The sequence below is a fragment of the Oncorhynchus gorbuscha genome, linkage group LG22 (assembly GCF_021184085.1).
Source record: "Oncorhynchus gorbuscha isolate QuinsamMale2020 ecotype Even-year linkage group LG22, OgorEven_v1.0, whole genome shotgun sequence".
Taxonomy (NCBI): domain Eukaryota; kingdom Metazoa; phylum Chordata; class Actinopteri; order Salmoniformes; family Salmonidae; genus Oncorhynchus; species Oncorhynchus gorbuscha.
In genome coordinates this window covers 13,104,513-13,128,447 of record NC_060194.1, presented here as the reverse complement: position 1 = coordinate 13,128,447, position 23,935 = coordinate 13,104,513, and the positions used below count along the sequence as shown (strand labels likewise).

Sequence of the window (23,935 nt, the reverse complement as noted above, 5' to 3'; positions counted from 1 at the left end):
GAAACCGAACAAGAAATCCGCCAAGATTCAGGACTAGATGTATTCAATGTGTTTAAAAGGCATTTTTTAAATTGCCTATGTGGCCATTTTCCCCACACTTTTCAAAAGTTTCAAGTCGACTAGAGGAAAGAATAGATGTGAATTTTCCCTCCCCACCAACTTTCCCCCTCCGTCGTGGTGACCCAACCATCCCACTCCTCCCAACTATATTGTACACACTCCCCATCTGTAACTCTTGGCCCCCTCTGTCATGTATGGTTTCCTTCCAAACAAACATGGAGTTGGAGCCCTATTAGATATGGAGAATCTGACTCAAAAACACTCTATAGAATGGTGACTGAGGTCCTGTATCAGCAGATTACACTGAGATGTGGTGCTACACACTGCTAATGAGAACCCCTTTGTTGACCCTGACCTATGTAGAGTAGACATGCAGTAAAGCTCAGACAAATACTTTCCCCTTAGCCTAGACATCTGAGAGAGACAAAGAAAAAGAAAGAAAGAAAGATAGAGAGCAAGAGACAGAGACAGAGAGAGCAAAAGACAGAGAGAGAGAGAGAGAGAGAGAGAGAGAGAGAGAGAGAGAGAGAGAGAGAGAGAGAGAGAGAGAGAGAGAGAGAGAGAGAGAGAGAGAGAGAGAGAGAGAGGAATGCTTCTTAATGAATCACAAGGATTAAAAGGCCCAGTCAAGTCTAATTCAATGTTAACATCTCACTGTTTACAGTATATCTATACATGGAGACAATAACCTTTAAATAGGCAAGATAAGTCATAAAAGTTATGTCATTTCAATGGGGTAATTTCCTTGACTTTCACAATACACTTTTCATTCAGCCCTCTGTACCATGACCATTAAACATTTAAACATTTAAAAGGTTTGACAACCATTAAAAAGTATTGTGATTGTTCTACACTTTCTAAACCTCTTTGCAAATCTTAGCTGAGGCATTCAGAGGTATTTGTTAAGTAATTTGAGTAATTAGCTCTCATAATTAAGGTAACACTCCATCCGATGTTTTCATCAGATGTGTGGCCCCATTTACAGTAATAACAGGTTCAAATCAAATTGTATTTGTGACATACATATGGTTAGCAAGATGTTATTGTGAGTGTAGCAAAGTGCTTGTGCTTCTAGGTCCGACAGTACAGCAATATCTAACATGTAATCTAACAATTCGACAACTACCCAATACACACACATCTAAGTAAAGGAATGGAATAATAATATATACATATAAATATAAGGATGAGGAATGACAGAGTGGTGTAGGCAAGATTCAATAGATGGTATAAAATACAGTATATACATGTGAGATGAGTAATGCAAGATACGTAAACATATTAAAGTCGCATTATTAAAGTGACTAGTGATCCATTTATTAAAATGGCCAATGATTTCATGTCTGTATGTATGCTGCAGCCTCTGGGTGTTAGTGATGGCTGTTTAACAGTCTGATGGTCTTGAGATAGAAGCTGTTTTTCAGTCTCTCGGGTCCCAGCTTTGATGCACCTGTAAAGACATCGCCTTCTGGATGGTCGCGGGGTGAACAGACAATGGCTCGGGTGGTTGTTGTCCTTGATGATCTTTTGGCCTTCCTGTGACATCAGGTGCTGTAGGTGTCCTGGCGGGCACGTAGTTTGTCCCTGGTGATGCGCTGTGCAGACCGCACCACCCTCTGGAGAGCCTTGTGGTTGTGGGCGATGCAGTTGCCGTGCCAGGCGGTTATGCAGCCAGACGGGTACTATGGTGGGTACTATGGCATTGAATGCTGAGCTGTAGTCAATGAACAGCATTCTTACATAGGTATTCCTCTTGTCCAGATGAGATAGGGCAGTGTGCAGTGTTATGGCGATTGCATCATCTGTGGACCTATTGGGGCAGTAAGCAAATTGAAGTGGATCTAGGGTGACAGGTAAGGTGGAGGTGATATGATCATTGACTAGCATCTCAATGCACTTCATGATGACAGAAGTGATGGTCATCTAGTTCAGTTTTTGTAATATTGTTATCACGGAACATGCAGAGAGAGATTTTTTGGAATTAGTTTGGTTAAATATTATCCAGAACAAATCAAGGTTTCTGAATTAATACTGTAAGCCAGTTGATGCTATTAGTAATTAGCCTCTTGGAATGCTGATTTGTTTTGTAACGGAACGTATTTATTTTGTGAGTATAAACCATCGGCTAGATTAATGAGTAGTCATATACTTCAGCTCATGGCATAACATTGGATATTAAACCATGTTCAAATCATATTCACTTACGTAGAGGAACCTCAGGTAGCCTAATTGATGAAGGAAATCATGCATACAGTAGCCTCACACATGAAGCAACACATTATGAGTGTTGTTGTACTTTAATTGGATATAATATCACATAAGCTAGGTATGTCATGTAAGAATTCCTCAGCTTGCCTTGAGACTACTCAAGAAAGTGTAAATACTATATCCATCAGTGGGAAACACTTGTGTTGGTGAAATAAAGCAGGTGAAAAACAGAAAGGGAATCCCACCATCTAGTGGTGATTGTAAACAGCTATATTTTGTATGAACTTTTATTTAACCAGGGTAAACACTTTGAGCCCCCAGGTCTCATTGGCAAATGTGCCCTGGGAACAATACAGAAAATACAATTATTCACAATTTAAAACACAACATGTATTAAATTAAATCACAAATATTATAGAAACAATCAAACAAACACACGTATCAATATAAAAATTCCTAGTCTTTCTTCATAACTGACCCAGAGACAACAACATATCCAAATGAAACGTTGCTTGGAGATTATTCCACATGATTGGGGCCTGGTAGGAAAAGGCAGATTTACCCAACTCTGTGGATACACGTGGAGTCTCCTTAAATAACCAATCTTGAAATCTAGTGTAGTGTTCTGAGTTTCTATATTTCAACAATGATGTTAAGTAAATTGGAAGTTTATTGAGTAAGGCTTTATAAACAAAAACAGAATAATGATGTGACCTATGCGTTTTTAGTGAGATCCAACCAACTTTATGATAAACGATGCAGTTGTGAGTGTCAAAACTGTCAGATGTGATAATACAAAGTGCGCTGTGATAAATTATGTCCAAGGGCTTCAAAACACTGTTACTGTAGCTGGATTCATGTATATAATATCGCCATAATCTAGAACAGGAATAAATGTAGACTGAATTATCTGTTTTCTACTATTTAATGAAAGGCAAGCAATATTCCTATAGAATAATCCCAATTTAATTCTTAATTTCTTGACTAACTCGTCAAAATGCTTTTTAAAAGATTTTCATCAATCCAGATGCCCAGATATTTATAGGCGGGGACACAATCAATGTGGCCACCATTTAACGTAGTTATACACAAATCAGTTACATGATTTGGCAAAAAAACATGTACTTGGTTTTACCAGCATTTAGTACCAACTACAGGTCAACCAAGGCTTTCTGCAAGGTAGTAAAAGCAGATTGAAGAGTCAGAGCCTGAGCCTCCATAGGTGTAGTAGCATATACAACAGTGTCATCTGCATTCTTGATGAAAGTTACAGTTTTGTACAAATAGACCAATGCTGTTAATATACATTTACATTTAATATATATATTAAATATATATTATATTTATATTATATTATAATATATAATATATTTATAAATATATTATATATATTTAATATAAATAGTGAAAAGAACTGGACGAAGAATCGAACCCTGTGGGACACCTTTTGTTATGTTTAGAAATCCTGATTTAACGCCATCAGTAAGTACACACTGATCTGTCTTTTAAATAATTCTCAAACCAGCTACAAGCAGCCCAATCTATGCCAATCGCAGAGAGTTTGTGAATAATTAAGGTGTGATCCACAATGTGAATGCCTTGGACAGGTCAATGAAGAGGGAAGCATGGTATTTCTTCGTATCTAAACAATTTATGACATAATTTAAAACCATAGAGGTAGCAGAGATGGTACTATGACCTAGTCTGAACTCTGACTGTTTTACATTCAGAAAAAATGTAGCAGTTAAAAGGGATCTAAGCTGAGTATTAATCAATGATTCCAGGATTTTTGCCAGGCAAGTGTAATGGCCATTGGTGGAAGAAGGTGAGGACCAAGGTACAGCGTGGTACATGTTCATCATCTTTATTTAACTGAACACTGAATAAGCAAAACAACAAAAGAACAACCGAAACAGCTCCGTCAGGTGCGAAACAGACTAAACAGAAAATAACTACCCACACCACACAGGTGGAAAAAGGCTACTTAAGTATGGTTCTCAATCAGAGACAACGATAGACAGCTACCTCTGATTGAGAACCATACCTGGCCAAACACACAGAAAAGAAAACATAGAACCCACAACATAGAATGCCCACCCCAACTCACGCCCTGACCAAACCCAAAATAGAGACATAAAAGGATCTCTAAGGTCAGGGCGTGACAGCAAGAGAGTTTGGAAATGGGACGATAATTATTCGAATCACTCTGGTCGCCACCTTTATGTAGAGGAAGTACATGGGCCGCCTTCCAAACTCTAGGGATAGTACTTGATATAATTGTCAAGTTAAAAATATGTGTTAATGCTTCCGCAATCAATGGAGCAGAAAGCTGTAATAAGAAGGGATCAAGCATATCAGCCCCAGTTTATTATTTTTACATCAATCATGAGTAGCTGTTGCAACACATCAGAAGTAGACAGTTGCTCCAGAGAGCACAAGGATTCACTGGGGGGTTGTTTGGTCCTTTATCAAGTTGACTTGCAACTGGATAGAGGACAAGAGAGCAACTGAATATGTTGGTCATATTGTGGCATTAGCGTTCCCACAACACTGTTTACTTATATGACTAGTTCAATGACATGCTATGGGTGAATGGCATACAGTAAAGTAGTACGATACTCCACACGGTTCTTATTTCCAGGTTCAACACAACTAAAAACTTGGAAACTCCGAAACCGACCAGTGGAGCAGGCTCCTCAGAGGAGGAAAGGGAGGACCATCCTTCTCAGTGAATTTTTTTTTTTTTTAATGTAAAACATTGAAAAAGTTATCATTTTTAGATAAACCTATACTAAATATAGTCACCAAATAATGAATTAAAACACACGGTTTTAAATTGGTCTACAGTAGCCTCAACAGCATTCTGTTTGGTAGCACCATGGTGTAGTCGGAGAACAACTAGCTTCCATTCTCCTCTTGCTATATTGACTTCAATACAAAACCTAGGAGGCTCTTGGTTCTCACCCCCCTTCCATAGACTTACACAGTAATTATGACAACTTCCGGAGGATGTACTCCAAACTATCAGAGTTCTTGCAGCATGAACTGACATGTTGTCCACTCTATCAAAGGGTCAGAGAATGAATTTAGTAATGATAGTATAAGCTACAGCTAGCTAGCACTGCAGTGTATAAAATTTGGTGATTAGTTGACTAAAAGAGAGAGAAAGACAATAGTTGAACTGTTTTCAACAATTCATTTCTTCAAAAATGAAGAAGCAAAAGAGAGAGAGAGAGAGAGAGATTTTCATATTTTTTCAGTTTCAGTTTCACTTACTTAGCTAGCAAATGCAGCTGGCTAGTTTAGTTACTCGAACACCTGGCTTAAACAGAGGTATGCTATGTTAGCTAGCTGGCTATGACTATCCAACACAACACCGGAACTCTTCCAAGTCAAGGTAAGCTTTTGGTTTTATTATTTTATTGCCACCGGGGCCCGGGTGTAACTGCTTACTGACTATACACTGTGACGTTAATGATTGTAGTGGATTTACTTGCGCATTAGTTCTATTAGCTATGTTGACTAGGACGCTACTTTAGCAAATATGGGGACAACGGTGTAGGCTGTGTGTAGTGGTTATGGCATGGTTTGGCTTGGAAAGGTTTTTTTTCGGTTGGTGACATACAGCTGATGTGTTGTTCATTGAAGTCCACAAACGAAGGGAAAATGTGAGAGGAGGTGAGTGCATTGAGGAGAGAAGGAATACAATGTGGGTGCTATGAAAGTGAACTGTGTTTATGCGTGATCAGAGTATTCATTCCGCCGAATCTGTTGCAAAACGTTTATTAAACGGAAGCAGGGATAAAAAATATCTGAATTTTAGACTAACTGTTGGACTAATGATTACACACTGGATAAGCTAGATGCAGGCAAGAGTGTGCAAGGCGGTATTGAATGTGCCACTGTCTGTCCAAAATTCACAAATCTAGTGGAGGAAGGGGCAGTAGAAGAGCAGCCATCTTGTGAGAAAAGCTGGTACCTCATCGATGGGGAATTCAAGAGACATACCTAGCAGGCCTGGCGCCGTATCTTCGCATGATCTGGTCTTGTGTGAATTTCACAAAAGATTCGTATTGTTCTGCAAGTTTTGTGTTGAGGATCTGTCATCAGGATACAGTCTGTCATATACATTTTTTCTCCCAACCTGTGTGCACCTACATTGTAAACTTGAATTAATAGGCTAGTTTGTAGCAAACTCATGATGGGTATAGGGAAAACCTATCGATGTGTTACATTGAGCTGAATGGAATATGAATGACAGTCATCCATCATGCTGTAATAGAAATAAGGCCATGTTCATGAAAAAAATGATTGTCCTGCCTCATCATAAACGGCCCCGGCTGCAACTGGATTCGACCAATAGGAAACTCTACAAAAAATAATGTATGTACATTTTAACTCTGAGATTATAACAATATGTTTCGTCACACAATATGCACACGGACATTACGGATGTTTTAGGAAGAGCTACCGACGCATGTAAAGTTGGGGAATATAAAATACGCCGTGAGAGCGTTTGTGTACAATCCACTGCAATGCCAGAATTGTAACCAGTTTGGACACGTGTCAAGTGGGAACAGGCTGAATATGTTTGTGGCTGATTCCATTTTTTTGTTAAAGAGTTATAGTCGGAGCCTTCCCTGTTTCTGGTCCACACTCCAGTCCAGTTGGTGGCGGTAATGCACATTAAAGTTGGTTGCCAACCGCCATTTAAGAAATCCACCAAAGAAGAAGAAGAGGAAGAAGCAGAAGCGACAAACAGGGAGAGGTGCGAAATGGAGGGAGGAAGATAGATATCTGACTTTAGAAGACAATAGACTGTAAAAACTATTGTTTAAAAAAAAAACAAGAAGTTGCTTACCTCCCACATCTGGGTGCAACTGTCAAACATCAGATGAATTCATCGCCTAACAGTGGCTTTCAAAACAGGCTTAGGCTAAATCTTTTCGGGGAAAAAAAGCCACAAAGGAATAGGCCTAGTCATTCCAAATATAGCTAGCTTGTATTAACTTGAGCATCAGTTTTCTTTAAAATATGGAAAGGCAGCGTTATGATTAGGCTATTTCAAAGCCATTGCGTGACTATGTGAAAAACAAGGTAAGTTGACAGCGTCACTAGATAAAGCAAACTAGTCATAAAACAAGATTGTTTACATTTTCTCCTGCATGAACAAAATGCTGAAGTCATTCTAGTCATTTCAGCCCAAATATTTCGCGCTACCAGTTTTACGCGTTTACCTTTTAGTCAATGTAAAAATCTCAGCCGAGGTGTAAAGCGGTTGTCCGCATAGCGACCAACTCCTATTGTAGATCTACACAGCCTGCGTTGCGATGTAGAGTCATTTTTCCTAAATATGTCGGGCAACCAGTTTTACGGGTACTCTCTTGTACACAACCTGGGTTTCGACATCACGGGGGATATTTATATATTCGGAAATGATATTCCCCTTGAAATGCACTTGTCCTTACTCACACTCCTGTAGCGCACGTCGACGGGACGGTTATAGGGTGTCATTGCCAGTGCAAGTTACTCCATGTAAGCACCTCTACTCGGGGGAATAGCATTGCTTAGAAACTACGACAGTGACTTGAGGGTAAGTACAGTATGCTTCTGTCAATGGTGTGCGATATTGCTTGCCTTGTATCAGTTGTCTGCCTGTATTGACCTATCATTATCACACTTAAGTGATGCTATTGTCTTATGGACTGCTGTCAATACAGTATCTAGCCTCATAACCCAGTACTACAGTATACGGTACTCGGGTGTCTACCGTAGAGTTAATGTTGTATTGTACGGTAGTTATTCGTGCTTTAGTTTGAAAAAGTATGCTATGTCTACTTTATCTTAAAACAGGTCAGCTGTTCAGATATCTGTCTGACTACAATTTAGGCTATTCCACAATTTCTTATATTCCCTCAGTCATTGGCTAGTTGATACAGGTTCACTTGTGATCAACAACTGCCTGACCCAGACACTCGAGGAGAGCTTGGCGAGGTTCCCCATGTTTCCTTTCATTTCTGGAGGAGGGTTGGTGTTTAGGGCTGTGGGGACATGTAGCGGGATCTGCTTGTGTCCCTGTATTTAGTTACAGACCATCAGCGATTTTGACACAGAGCCAGATGCGGTCAACGTGTTGATTACAAGTATGATTGGTCGGCCCACTCCTGTTAGCTAAAGGTGAGGTTTGATTCATTCACCGATTATCTTAAGGGCACTAGGAATCTTTCTCACCATTTTGAGGAATCCACACTTCTACATGGACATGTTATTCTTAGTAGGGAGTCGAGCAGAATTTGAGTTGTTCTATGATTGAGAACCTAAAAAAAACAAGAAATACAGAAACGCTTCAAGTAACTTTTAGGAATGCAGTCTGCCATACAGTTTCACTTCCTCCTAAAATGCCTCTCGCCAAATAAATCCTTGTGTAAAATATGTTCGCTCCAGCTTTAGTAATGACAGGTGAACAGAAGGTCAGGGCCATCTACTACGCCCCTTCACCAATGGATCTGATGACCACATGAGTGAGAGTGCGACTGATCTATTGTGAAGCAGTGGGGGAGTACATGAGATGTGGCTTTGGCTGACCCATGGACTGATTATGACCTTAACGTGATATCGCGGCTAAATCAACAAATAATATGTAGGAATAGGCAAATACTCCACTGTTTCAAGGCAGCCGGTGGTAAATGCATGGGTCCTGGTCCCGAGGTCAGACACTGCAGAAGCAGGTGATGACATGCAGTTCAACATAATTGGTACCCTTGATAAAGATGAGCAAAAATGACTGTATAAAATAACTTGTGAGGATAACGGCCCTGAGCCTTTTTCTAAAATGTTTAATGAGATTGGAGAACACATTGGGAGTGATCTTAGACCATTCTTCCATACAGAATCTTTCCATATCCTTTTGTCTGTGTTTATGGACTGCCTTCTTCAATTCAAACCACAGGTTTTCAATGGTGTTCAAGTCCAGAAACTGAGTTGGCCATTGCAAAATGTAGATTTTGTGGTCAGTTAACCATTTCTTTGTGGTTTTCGATTAGTGCTTGTAGTTATTGTCTTTCTGGGAACTGGCCGCAAGTGGATTTTTCAGCTTCCTGGCAAAGGCAACCAGATTTTTTGCTAAAATGTCCTGGTACTTGGAGGAGTTCATGAATCTGTTGACCTTTTATCATGGGCCTGAGGACCAATGAAAGCAAAACAGTCCCATAACATCAAAGATCCACCACCATATTTTGCAGTAAGTGAGATTATTTTCTGCATATGCATCCTTCTTTTGAACTCACCACTGGTGTGCGTGGCAAAAGAGCTCTATTTTCGTGTCATCTGACCAGAGCCAATCCAAGTACCAATGCCGTTTAGAAAACTCCATGTGTTTACATGTGTTGGTCGCTCTCAATAAAGGCTTTTTTTCTGGCAACCCTTCCAAAGAGCTTATTGGCATGGAATATTGTAGATTTGGGTGACATGAAGACGTAACCAAGTTCGGTAATTCTCCAACTTTGGCCACAGGATTTTTCTTTGCCTCGAACCATCTCCCTCACTGCGTGGTGCAACTGATATTTTGCACACAAGGGAGGATGAAGAAAGCTTGCCTTGAATCACTGGGCATCTTGTTATGACATTAATTATCTGAATTATACCTACAGAGGAGTGGCTTTTATGGAAGAACTGTGTGTGTGCAGAGCAGCACTATAATTAACACATTTTATATTTTTGTAATTAATGAATCCAATGTGATTTTATTTGATTTTATAATGCTTGTAATATATATGCCATTTAGCAGACGCTTTTATCCAAAGCGACTTACAGTCATGTGTGCATACATTCTACGTATGGGTGGTCCCGGGGATCGAACCCACTACCCTGGCGTTACAAGCACCATGCTCTACCAACTGAGCTACAGAAGGACTACATTTGTAACGTCCTCAGTAGGCTGCAGTAACCTATGCTTCAGCGAGGAGGTGCAGGTACCCTACGCAAGCCATTGGCAAAGATTTCCAGCTAGCAAACTCACCACAGATGCTGGAATATATTTCTGAGTGAGAGTGTCGCGATACGAAACCTTCAGCCCCGCCCCTTGGCTGGCAGCGGGGTGCTAGAGGTGGTTAGCGTCCCGTTCCCTGGATTGGACAGGGCACTATAGATACTTCAGGTTATCTCGGTATAACCAGGACCGCTCGCATAGCCCTGCCTCTCTTTCTATATCGAAGCGTCCGCGTAGAGAGGTCTTTTGCCTTGTCACTCAACGGTCTAGCTCTAGCTGGGATGTGTGTACCCCACCTTTATCCTCTAGACTCTTTGCTTCACCACTAATTGGTCCATGAGTTGTTATTAAGCACTAGTCCTACCAGTCTCTATATGATTTCCCTGTGGTTGATTATTTCCCCTCTGTGATGTTTCTAGTTTAAAGTGTGAAGAACTTTAGTCAACTTAGTCTCACTACTCTGCCCGTCGGCTATGTATCGCTTGGAAAATAAAACTTAGATCGATAAGACAATTAAATGACTCACTACTGGACACACCTTCCTCCTTGTCTTTTAATGGTAACTCATTCTGTCAGAGCATTGATCCCCGTTTCCAGTGTTCCGGTAGCGGGGAGTGTCAGAGTTGTTATCTCCCGTGCCGTTAACTGTCTTTGAGAGAACCTTTTACTCGAGACAAAATAAGACTACTGTTTATTTTTGAAAACACTCTGTTTTTTGTCTTTTACAATCAAACACACTTCAAAATACACAATTTGTTACTCGGTCACACACAGCGTTAATCAAAAACATGCAAATGCCTTAATGCTCTATAAAATGCCTGGTACAATGATAACACTTATCTCTATATTAAATGCTTATAATAGTTATTTAATTACCTTTGAGAGATGACGAGGAGACCCATGAGATCAGGAGCAGAGTTTCAATTGGTCAGAGTTCTTTTATAATTTAGTTAGTAGCGACTCCCCTCTACTGGATGAGAGGTTGACTTGAAGTCGGCGGTTTACTAATTGAGAGATTCAAGTTTGGACTGGATGAGAGAACCCGCTGGTGATTCCCTGCCCCACTGGAATATCGAAGAGTCTGTGCCCGCAACGAGGTCGAGATGCTGAGCTCAATCGAGAGGTTCCGGAGAACACTTCTGGATATGTTTGCATCAACACCTACGCGCCTGGCGCAAAATCACAGGGTCAATTCAGACATCCATAAGAGAAAGCAAGGGATAACCTTAAGGTCTAGAGTGGCTCTCAACCCCGTTGAACTACCGCAGTGTCAGTGGCCCGCAACAAGGTCGAGATGCTGAGCTCAATCGAGAGGTTCCGGAGAACACTTCTGGATATATTTGCATCAACACCCACGCGCCTGGCGCAAAGCGACAAAACAACTGGTCAATAGTTAAGCGGTATATCGGAGAGTCCCTTCTCAGATCCAACAAGTTAGAATCTTTTAGTAATTTGAGTCAAGTGGCAATTACCCAAAGTCAAATGGTTGTCTAAATGAATTCAGAATTCAAGAAGTCAGCGCCAAAGTAATGGCAAATGTCTCTTTATATACCTTTTGATTCTCTGCACCCGATCCGCTGCTCCTCCCATTCCCTCAGAGCAGAGAGGGTGATGACATATCTTACAACAGGAAATACTTTTTTTTTACAGTGCATATATGGGCCTCTGGTTATGACAGAGCCTATTACTCTAGCAAAAATGAGGAAACACTTTTCTTACAGTGCGCATATGGGCCTCTGTTTATGACAGTGCCCTTACTCTATCAGCAATGAGTCTTATCAGCTGTTCCCATTCAGAGGTGTCACTTGAGGCAGAGGGTGATTCTTCCTGACACCAGTCAGGTTCAATAGTTGGTTGGCTTGAATTGTCTTCTGGTGGCTTTGCCCAATCCGGTATTTCGGTAGGCGAGGTCATCTCTGTCTCTACCCTTGGTGGGTAAGACAGGGGAAGAGGACCAGGAGGTAGATCCATTTGGCGTTTTACTACAACAGAGTGAGGGCTTTGCTAGGTAAAAAATTTTTTTTTGGGGGGGGCTGGAATAAAAATGCTTGGAACGTAAAAAACTTTATTAACCGGTTCCAATGCTTTTAAAATAACGGTTCTGCTCCTGAACAGTGTAGGTCACTTTTGTTTCGGGTTCAGGTCCTCAAAAAGTTTGCTTGTTTTCAGTTCTGTTCCCTGAACCAGTTCCAACCTTTTGATTTCCACACTGAGTTTGGAATAATACTGTGATATTGTAAAACTGATAATGAGCTTTTATTGTAAGCTGTTTGAAAAGACTGCCTCAAATGTCAGCCTCTTTTGGCAGGATTTTGTTTTGGGCTGCTTGGTTACAGGTTGTAAATTAGTTAATAGACCAGTAAGACAGAGTTTCAAATCTCTCTGCCAATAACAGCTATTTTAAAATGTTCCCCTCCGCACTTAGACCACTCCCAAACAGTCCAGGCAAAAGTATTGCATTGAGAAATGGCTCTTTGCTAAGAAGCTCCAGTATTTTCATTTTTGCTTGATAATTTTTTAAATTTAAAACAATCACTGTAATGTACTTAATTGTTACCCAGAAATGTTTTGATGTAGAGATTAAAAATGGCTGCATTTGACCTTTTTTTTAAGGTGAAATAAATTTTAAAAAGTTGGAAATTAATGCAGATTTTATTTATAAGTATTTTTAGGGGTGCCAATAATTGACACATGTCCTTTTGAGAGAGAAACTAATTGCATCTCTTTCTCTGAGTGAGTGTATTAGTATAAAATATCAGTTGATGTAGTCTTGACTTCTATGTTTTCAAATCTCACGCTCCTATTTGACATTCTATGAACTCACATTCTGTCTGTTTTTTCTCTCTCTCTCAGTAACGAGTGATCATGGAGAGCTTCTCTCCGCTGGTCCTGTCCATCGCCGCCACCAGCTTTGTGACGTTCCAGTGTCTGTTCCACTTTGTCAGCCCCTGGATCTCTGCTCAGTTCTTTCCTGGGTACCACCGTCTCAGTCCCAGACACACCATAGAGTGGAACTCCAGGTACAGCATCTGATCCTCTGAGAAATGATATTATTGACTATTCAATCTAAGCTCCTATCAGACAACCTATTGTATTATCATTTTCCCAATTGAAGCATATTTCTGAGCGTAGACACTCTCAAATATCGTTGTCGAGAGAATTGTCCATATGTGTGAAATCCCACCACTGCCGCCAAATGTTACGTTTAAGGAAGTATGCTTTTATGAGTATTTGTGTCTGTTTTTTTGTGTTTTCTAGAACTGTGTCTACATTGCACGCCTTGATAGTGGGGCTTTTTTGTCTCTACATATTATTTCATGATGATGCAGTCAATGAAGACCCTGTCTGGTAAGAATCTCCCTGACTACTAAGTGTGCAATCCTTGGTAGAATAATCATATTTTGTATATTTGATACCATGCTTTCTTATCATATTTTCAACATATGCTTTGTGCTATCTTGCCTATAGGGGAGATCCGTCACTGGTGAAAATAAATGTGGCCATAACCTGTGGCTACCTCCTATCAGGTGGGTCTACCACTTCAGACATGTCTAACCGTTGTATTACTTTGCATATTCCCATGGATTATGTTGACCCATACAGTGAGCTATCTCCCTTGTCTGTCTTGCAGATATGCTGCTCATATGTTACTATTGGCGGGCGATAGGGGACAAGTTTTTTGTAATCCACCACCTGGCAGCACTGTATGCTAACTACTATGTACTGGTGAGTTCCTTACTGACCCAGAGCAGAATGTGCAGGCAAGATGGGGAAGGGACATGGGCCAAGGGTGAACAGCCATGTAGTTTGATGGGATGGGTTAGAGTGGATAACAAAGGTCTGGTCAGTGATGAAATAGTAGAGTTCCACTTTAGTCAGCATTGTATTTGGAACACTTTGATTTACAGTGTTGTTACTGTGTAATTGACCTACAGGTACATTGCTACAAGTGTTATTACTCAGTTTTAATCATTGCAAAATGTGTTTTACTGCAGTATTACCCAGTAATGGAACACTGTAAATTGTTTCCCTCCCCTCTCTGGAAGGTGCAGTGTAAGTAAGTAGCTACAGTTGTCAAGCACTTTTGATATGTTGCTTGTTCAATTGTATCTGTATGATATAAAAATCGCTAAGGATAGAGTTTAAACAAGGAATTTGGCTGACAATTTGAGTTTTATTGAGGAAGGACACTTTGCACTGTGTTTTGTGCATGTATGAGTCAGAAGAAATATCTGGAAGCTAGTTGGACTGAAAATCTTTGTTTTTGTTGCATTTATTGCAGATCTTTATTTGATGTACCACCGAAAGCTAGACAACAGTGTGTTTAGGTAGATAGGTAGATAGATAGATAGATGATGGTTCACTCTTGGTCCTGTCCTGTGTAGGTGGTCTGGGCCATCAGGTTCAGTGGCTACTAAGACTAACGATGATGACAATTGGGACCATTTTTTGCATGGAATGTGATGGCTTGTAGTGCGGGTTTCCAAGGACACATTCAGTCTAGTCCTGGACTAGAAAACATGCTTAATGGAGAGTCGCCATTGAAAGTGCTTTTTAGTCCCAGACTGGGCCTAATCTGTGTCCCAGTAAACCATCCTGTAGATTTTCTGTCTATACTGCATGAAGCATTCTCTTCACTCAGTCTGTAATGGTGATTGGTGCATGCTACCTTTTTTGCTTGTTTTGACCTTTCAACCCTACAACCTATACAACTATACAAAAAAGGGACCTCTCATATATTTCCAAATTACCACTGATTTATTTTAGTAAACTCTACTGGCTAATTACTGGTCCCTTTTTGAGGTAATGTTAGAATGGATTGTAGAGTAAAGGTTATGAAATTGATCATGACATTAATTTATGTCATCCACATAGGGCGTCTATACATCTTTTATTTTCTCTAGAGTGTTTGTTCTCTTTTTCAATGTTGGGATGGGGGCTTTTAATTGTGCCAGTTCTCACTAGTTGCACTTCTGTTTTGTTTATGTATGTATTTTGTCTGTCTCTCCTCCACTAACGTGTGTTTCTGTTAGTGATGCACCGATATAACATTTTTGGCCGATACCGATATCCGATCTTTTCCTTGCCCCCCAAAAATTGCGACCTTTTAAGCATTCTAGTACAGTTAAATAGTTAACACAAACACATGGACGCAGAGGTCTAATATACTGCATCTCAGTGCAAAAGGCATCACTACAGTCTCTGGTTTGAATCCAGGCTATCACATCCAGCCGTGACTGGGAGTCCCATAGGGCGGCGCACAATTGGCCCAGCGTCGTCCAGGGTAGGCCGTCATGTAAATAAGAATTTGTTCTTAATTGACTTGCCTAGTTAAATAAAGGTTACACACACGCACCACACTGACCAAAAAGTTATTTTGTTGGCATTTACGTATGTCCTCATTACCAGTAAAACATAATCAAAACCTTTTTCTTTCACTTACTTTCTGTTTGGTTGTTCATTTGTTCAGTCGTTTCTTTCTCAACCAGGATATCTATGGAACTCTGTTTGGGTCTTTGCATGTCAAAAAGATACACGTCAAATAACACTATTTGACGTGTCAAATAAGCTTGTTGACCAATCAAGACCTGAATGTGACTGCACGTCACATAATAGTTTAACGCGTTCATGAATTTTGTATTTAGTTTAGTCACTCGTATTTCATATGTCACAACGATTCATCGATACGTATGCTATGATGCTGGTAAAGTTGTCTCGCGCACCTACAGTGCTGGTCATAAAATTAAAATTAAAAAAGAAGCGAGATAGCTCATGGATGCAAACATAGCAAAACGGCAATCTGTTTCAGTAGCTATAGTTAGCTAGCTAACTATATAACTAGGTGTCATCATCTAAAATGACCCTAATTTATAAAACAGTTCTTATTTGATTAATTAATGGTGGTCGGACCCATCTATGTGAAGCTAGCCACAATAAGGATTAGCCACAATAGTGGACTTTGCAGTTAGCCTTCAAAATAAGATTATGTCATTGTCAGTGATGCAAATGAATACAAATAGTAGAATTATGCCATAATTGAATAGATAATGCTAAACGAGGTTGGAATGTTATATAAAATCAACAAAAGACAATCAATCAATCAATAAAATGTATTTATAAAGTCCTTCTTACATCAGCTGATGTTACAAAGTGCTGTACAGAAACCCAGTCTGAAACCCCAAACAGCAAGCAATGCAGGTGTAGAAGCACGGTGGCCAGGAAAAACTCCCTAGAAAGGCTGGAACCAAGGAAGAAACCTAGAGAGGAACCAGGCTATGAGGGGTGGCCAGTCCTCTTCTGGCTGTGCCGGATGGAGATTATAACAGAACATGGCCAAGATGTTCAAATGTTCATAGATGACCAACAGGGTCTAATAATAATAATAATCACAGTGGTTGTAGAGGGTGCAACAGGTCAGCACCTCAGAAGTAAATGTCAGTTGGCTTTTCATAGCCAATCATTCCGAGTATCTCTACCGCTCCTGCTGTCTCTAGAGAGTTGAAAACAGCAAGTCTGGGACAAGGTAATCAGTCTGTTGATCAGGTCAGGGTTCCATAGCAGCAGGCAGACCAGTTGAAACTGGAGCAGCAGCATGACCAGGTGGACTGGGGACAGCAAAGAGTCATCAGGCCAAATAGTCCTGAGGCATGGTCCTAGGGGTCAGGTACTCAGTGAGTGAATGCTTAAATTCACACAGGATACTGGATGAGACAGGATAAATACTCCAGATATAAGACTGACACTAGCCCCCCGATACACAAACTATTGCAGCATAAATACTGGAGGCTGAGACTGGAGGGGTCGGGAGATACTGTGGCCCCGTCCGACGATACCCCTGGACCGGGCCAAATAGGCAGGATATAACCCCACCCACTTTGCCAAAGCACAGCCCCCACACCACTAGAGGGATATCTTCAACCACCAACTTACTATCTTGAGACAAGGCCGAGTATAGCCCACAAAGATCTCCCCCACGGCACGAACCCATGGGGTGGGGGGGTCGCCAACCCGGACAGGAAGATCACGTCAGTGACTCAAGTGACCCACCCCTCCTAGGGACGGCACGGAAGAGCACCAATAAGCAAGTGACTCAGGCCCTGTAATAGGGTTAGAGGCAGAGAATTCCAGTGGAGAGAGGGGAACCGGCCAGGAAGAGACAGTAAGGGCGGTTCGTTGCTCCAGTGCCTTTCGTTCACCTTCACACTCCTGGGCCAGACTACACTCAATCATAGGACTTACTGAAGAGATGAGTCTTCAATAAAGACTTAAAGGTCGAGACCGAGTCTACGTCAGTCACATGGATAGGCAGATCATTCTCTAAAAATTGAGCTCTAGAGGAGAAAGCCCTGCCTCCAGCTGTTTACTTATATGTTCTAGGGACAATAAGGAGGCGTGTCTTGTGACCGTAGCGTACATGTAGGTATGTACGGCAGGACCAAATCAGAAAGAAAGGTAGGAGCAAGCCATTGTAATGCTTTGTAGATTAGTAGTAAAACCTTGAAATCAGCCCTATTCTTAACAGGAAGCCAGTGTAGAGAGGCTAGCACGGGAGTAATATGATGATTGTTTTTGTTAATTTGACAAAAATCTGTTGAAATCACACTGGATGTATTATTATTTTTTAGATTTGCATTGGGGGCATACTTATTTCACTGTACAGCCTTACCTATGGATTGTGGATCAATGACATGAGGTATGAGTCTACTCAGTGACACCCAGAGAACATTAGCATCGTGGCTCTTATTGCGGGACTCTGAAACAACTGAATTGAGACACATTTATTGTCAACCTATGTGTATTGAACAATATTCAAGACGAAAAACAATACTGCGTGGATGTTTTTGGAGTCTGATAACTCTGAGGAGGACGTTGGGAAGAAATATCTTGGGTATTGAGTAGACTGTTACCCCATTTCATTGATCCCCAATCCTTAGATAAAGCTGTACAGTGCAATATGAATGTCAATACACAATATGCTGACTGGGGAGGTGATTTCCCACAGTCACAGTCCCATGATAAGAGCTGCAATGCTAATATTTGTATAAACTCTTCACAGTTGTGTTCTGTGGGTGTCACCGAGTAGACTGATACCCCATTCCATTGCTTCACAATCCAACCTTGTTTAACATTACCTAGTTTAAATATGGCATGATTCCACCAATTGTGACCTGCATCACTTTCAAAGGGTCACTTTTATTTTGAAGGCAAACCGCAAATTCCACGATTGTGCCGAATCCTTAATGTGGCTAGCTTCACAACACATAACCCAGTCCGGTCGACCCTCACTAGTTAGATGAAGCTAGCTGGCTGCTTATAACGTTAGCTTTGGGCAACAGAGTTATTAAGTAGCTATTTATTTTCATGAACTGAAGTTCAATTTCAGTAGGCGAACAACAACTGGCTACCTAGCTAATACTTACTCACAAGGATTCCTAAATAATTGCTAAGAATAGTGAAAATGACTGCAGTTTCTATTGGTCGTTGTTTTCAGGCTGGTTGTATTGGTGCTAGCTAGGTACCAACCTAAAGCTAGCTAGCTACCCCAGAAGTTGCGGTCAAACAAATAATGCTTTATTACCAACGTGGTATTGTAAACACATCGTTTGTGGCCGGTGTTTGCTCGTTTGCAGACTTTTTTGTACAGCTTTGACAGTGCTACTGATAGTATTGGTGGCACATGGCTTGCATGTGCATATTCAAAACACACAACATTCTCTAATAGAACTGTGTTATTTGACGTGTCGATTTTAAGCTTATTAACCGCATCAAATAGTGTTATTGTCAAATAGTGTTATTTGGCGTGTGTATTTTTTGACACGCAAAGACCCAAACGGCATTCCATAGTATGTCGTGAAGCTAATAGCAGTGTTTAACTCCGGTAGAGCAGCATCTGAACAATAACATACTTGGTAACGTTAGTGTGTACCGGTGCTCGACCAGTCGCGAAAGCCAACATCACCCAAGACAGAGAACGGTTGATTATCAAGGGCAATGAATTCCATTATCTTAGCATTAATGGATTTCGCCTTTGAGTTGTCTCACTCATTTTCTTACTCTTTCAAATGACTGCTCGACTTGTTGACTGCTCAATCCACACAGCAGACATTGTGGGCTAGGTTAGGAATTCTGTGTTGCACGTGTAGCACAAAATATTACTCGGCATCATTACATCATGTACCTACGTTATATAGGTATACACATCAGCCTTGACGTTAGTTTTTCACATCGGCGTTAAACTAGACGTTGGGCCGATACTGATGTTGGCATTTTTTTTAATAGCTAATATCGGCCGATTCCGATATGTTCACCGACATATCGTGCATCCCTAATGTGTGATCAATTAACCTAGTCTTGTGTCTCTAACATGCTAAGTATACAGTACATGCAAAAAAGGGCCTAAACAAAGAACAGGCCTGTGTCAATTGGCTAGGTACAGAAAGGGGGCCCTTCCTATCTTGTCTGTAGTGGATTCTGTTGTGGTACATTGAGCACATGTTGCCTAATAACAGTATGGACTTACCAGTACTTAGAGGTATGAGCATGCACTGCTGGAATGTTCACCACCACTTTTTGTACACATTTTGAAAATGTCTGTGACCCAAGTTTATTAACTGTGTCATAACCCCAGTAAGTGCACCTCAATTTTTCCTTCTTAGAGATCGTACAGTAAGTTTACGATCATGATTTATCCTGAACTCAAATATTATTGCGAGTACTTCTCTTGCCATTATTTTCTTTGCACTTTGTTCTTTCTCTTTTAGAGCATAGGAATGTTGCCTTATTTTGCTAACTTCCGTCTGGTCGCAGAGCTTTCCACTCCTTGTGTGAATCAGCGGTAGGTAACTTCAATGCCAAATAGACTCATGCACGTGCGCAAACTCGCACGCACAACATTACCTGGGAAGTGGAGGGAACCTTGTAAAGTAACCATTTGGTGCCCTGAATGTATTTGCAGAAGGGCTTTTGCCGTTGGTAGTAGTGCATTTTTAACCATTTCAGAAACCCTATTGACCCTTAATGTTTAACTACTTATAATAAGTCAGTCCAGACACACCCAGCCAAAAGCTTGTATCTGACAGCATTATTAGAGACCCATGTTTCATACTTAAACACATTTGAGTCACATTTCTAATTGTACACTATTATCCTGATTTGAATCCAACAAAGACAAAATACAGATGCAATGTTAAAGAATTGTATTTAAAATCTTTCAAGTGCTGGGTATATGTGCCTTCAGAAAGTGTTCACACCCCTTGACTTTTTCCACATTTTGTTGTGTTAAATAAAAAAAAATTAATCCATTTTTAATTCAAACAAAAAAGAATCACCCATATACACACACAATACCCCATAATAACAATGTCAAAACATATATTTTTAGAAATGTTTGCGAATGTATTGAAAATTAAATACAAATCTCATTTACATAAGTATTGCATAAAATGTCTAAATATGTTTTCACTTTGTCATTATAGGATATTGTGTGTAGATGGGGGGCCTGGGATCTATTTGAAATCATGTTGAATTCCGGCTGTAACCCACAAAATGTAGAATAAGTCAAGACAGTAGTACAATTACTTTTACCATGTCCCCTCCCATCATGGTGGAGGATTGTAGTGTAGTGATACACATTTTACATAGTGCTGGTCATTGAATACTGGGGACTCTTTCCGAAGGCACTGTATATATGTGTAATGTAGGTGACCTTTCTGGAACAATGCCAGTTGATATCCATGACTCCATTACAAAGTGAGTTTATCTTCAACTCTTATCTAACTCTGTCGCCATCCATAACTGTACTAACTATCTATCTTTCAGCTGGTTCTTTGAAGTGCTTGGTTATCCAAAAAGATCATTACCAAATATGGTCAACGGCATTGCCATGACGGCATCCTTCTTCCTGGTGAGGATAGCGGTCATGCCGCTGTATTACAGCCGGATGTATGCCGTGTACGGGACGGAACCCTTCTACCGGGTGACCTTTGGTGGCCGCTGTGCCTGGATGGGCCCCAGTTTCTGTCTAGACATTATGAACGTGATGTGGATGCATAAAATGGCCCGTGGCTGCATTGGTGTCCTGCGTTCTCCTGGAAAGGTGAATGTGGAAAAGCTGCAGAATGGGAAAGTGCACTGAGGGATAGAAAAAGGCAATGGTGGTGTTATTTTATTGTATGTCTGCTTCAAATGGTTCATGGACGTTTTTGGATCAAATGGTTCATGGACTGGAAATGTCATGAGAGTCCCTATTATCCCGTGACCAGCCCTAGGTAAATTGCCTACCACTACACTTATCTGCCCAGAATACTTACAATTAAACAAGCGCTAAACTCCTCCACCGTGATGGGAGGGGACATTGTAAAAGCCATTGGACTATGTCTCCTCTTGGTCATTACAGTTAGAGAGTAAGTGAATGGACGGTGTGATATCATGGATGGAAACAGACAGACAAATACTCTTGTCTGCTGGACCCTTTTGTTTCTAAATTTGTTTACGTCCACTCAAAGGTGTCTTGTGCATATTGCCAAAATGATATGAACGGACATGGACGAGAATGGAAGAGGAGCTCACATATTTTTCTAATGTTTATGAAGCTGTAAAGATGGCTCTTGCACAAATATCATGAGATATATATATATATGTGAACAAAAATAACATATTTACTTACCTAATTACTCATTAAATCTGTGTTTTCACCAGCATTAGAATGTAAAAGATGTATATTAATCAGACTCCTACTGAAGTCTCTCTGCTCAGGAGCCTGCTCATGTTTGTAACATACAGTAGGCATAGGAATTATTAGTCATGTGCATAAATTATCAGGGTAGATTAAGACAAACCATAGCAAACATGCCAGATTGTGTCATTTTATCTCTAGAAGTGACCTTACTGAGTGATTTATGATAACAGCCATGAAAGTGCACTTATGTCTAACCAACACACACAGTAGAACTTCACACAAGCAACTTTGCAGAGTTAACAAATGATTGATCATACTTCATTATTAACTGTTGAAACAGAGTTTTGTAATGTGAAATCCCTGTTGGATTTCTGGATGAGAATATGTTATTTATCGTGACATTTACAGCCATGGTAGTTTTAATATTTCATTTTTTTAAAACACATTTTAGTAATGTACTCTTTGAGTAAGTGATAACTAAATGTCCATAGCTGCTTTAAATAGTCTTCAGACTTCAATACTCTTTGCTTGTGTCTGATGTTGAGATGTCCTGCTCTCTTGTGGAGACAATGCGGGACTGCAAACATTGTATTTCCCATTTTGTCAAGACTGAATGTACTCGAAGGGAGAGAGAGTACAGTGGGCAAGGCGCATTGAGCAATATTCATAAACAAATGATTGATGTTAACCTTGGTTTGGTGTAATTCGGGCATCACATTGTTTTGTCTATACTTATGGCTACTTTGCCCACCATTATTACCTCCATCTGTTGTAAAAAATAAAAACGTGCTATTATGCATGCGTGTATTTTGGGGGGAATTTGAATGACATTAAATACTTTGATTCACTCACAATCATTTAAAAAAGTTATCCAGAAAACATATGTTTATTTACTGCAGGGGATGTTGGCACGTTTTTCTCACTGGGAGAATCTCAATTGCATACTCGTCGCGTACCCTCCTTCTCGAAACCCATTTGAGTTAGAAGGTCAGAGGGGTGGGACCTCTGGCTTTCTCATCCAATGGGTTTTGAGAAGGAGACAAGGGGGGTAGTTTAGTGGTTAGAGCGTTGGGCCAGTAACTGAAAGCAACGAATTCCTGAGCTGAAGAGGTAAACATCTGTTGTTCTGCCCCTGAACAAGGCAGTTAATCCACTGTTCATAGGCCGTCATTGTCAATAAGAATTTTACTTTCCTAGTTAAATAAAAATAAATACATTCCCTGTATGATCCCATTTATTTTGAAACCGGAATTCGGATTTTCAGTCGGGGTCGTTAATGACATAATTTGAAAGACCTCTACCAAACCAAAGTAGACAAACGTAACCACAGAGTTTACTGTCTTTGATGTAGTGACACACCACTTCGATATCAAATCATAGAGAATGATTACTTTTGTCACATACTCTGCAACATCGCGTTGCTATTGAATAATTGAAGCTCACTAGTTTGCAGCCCCTACTGGATTAGTTGTTGATACCTAGCACTACCTATCCTGCTTGCTATTACCAACATGAGGGCAAATCAAGCTTTGTTATTCGGGTCTCCCTGTGGGGGTCTGTTGGCATGGCCCAGGGATTTATTGTACTACTGTGAGGTCACTTCTGCTGATTTATTTAAAGGACAATCTACTCCAAAATGCATGAACATTAAATTATGTTCTCTTCCTTTGAATCGAGGACAGTTTAATTTTATCTCCTGATCTCAATTTCATCACCAGCCAATTATATGTTAACCCCCAAAATAATTTAGCTAGTGTAACATTACTGTATCTTAGCTAACAATTATTACACACATCTTATTAATAGGGTTGGCTTCCAGGATTACAAGATGGCTAGCTAGTTACCTTGGAGGTTTCTCAGATGATTTGATAAGAATCTGAGAAAGATATGTCATTTGTTGCCACTTGTCACTCTGATCTTAAAAGCTTGTTTCAGCAGACATTAAAGAATACAACATATATAGGGGAAACACAGCTGAATCACGTTGATACTGTGTGTAGCCA

At 40.4% G+C, this 23,935-nt stretch overlaps 1 protein-coding gene across 5 annotated transcripts; it reads left to right on the top strand.

Annotated features, from left to right (window-relative positions):
* The first annotated feature begins 5,534 nt into the window (after positions 1–5,534).
* LOC124009282 (TLC domain-containing protein 4-B-like) lies at positions 5,535–22,802 on the top strand. Of its 5 annotated transcripts, none has more exons than XM_046320917.1 (7): positions 5,535–5,665; positions 13,109–13,275; positions 13,514–13,603; positions 13,724–13,782; positions 13,887–13,981; positions 20,017–20,090; positions 21,074–22,802. In XM_046320917.1, exons 2-7 carry the CDS (start codon positions 13,121–13,123, stop codon positions 21,387–21,389), a joined length of 789 nt encoding a protein of 262 aa, XP_046176873.1. In that variant the 5' UTR covers positions 5,535–5,665; positions 13,109–13,120; the 3' UTR covers positions 21,390–22,802. The 5 variants fall into 5 exon arrangements, with proteins under 5 accessions (XP_046176873.1, XP_046176874.1, XP_046176871.1 ...); XM_046320918.1 differs by lacking the exon at positions 5,535–5,665 and adding an exon at positions 5,890–5,946; XM_046320915.1 differs by lacking the exon at positions 5,535–5,665 and adding an exon at positions 6,909–7,036.
* The last annotated feature ends 1,133 nt before the right edge of the window (positions 22,803–23,935 follow it).

Bases quoted from the DNA above. Each gene is read 5' to 3' on its own strand.
- LOC124009282 (XM_046320917.1), top strand. From the start codon at position 13,121: ATGGAGAGCTTCTCTCCGCTGGTCCTGTCCATCGCCGCCACCAGCTTT. The intron at 13,276-13,513 runs GTACAGCATCTG...TGTGTTTTCTAG, and splicing joins ACCATAGAGTGGAACTCCAG to AACTGTGTCTACATTGCACG. The intron at 13,783-13,886 runs GTGGGTCTACCA...TCTGTCTTGCAG, and splicing joins CTGTGGCTACCTCCTATCAG to ATATGCTGCTCATATGTTAC.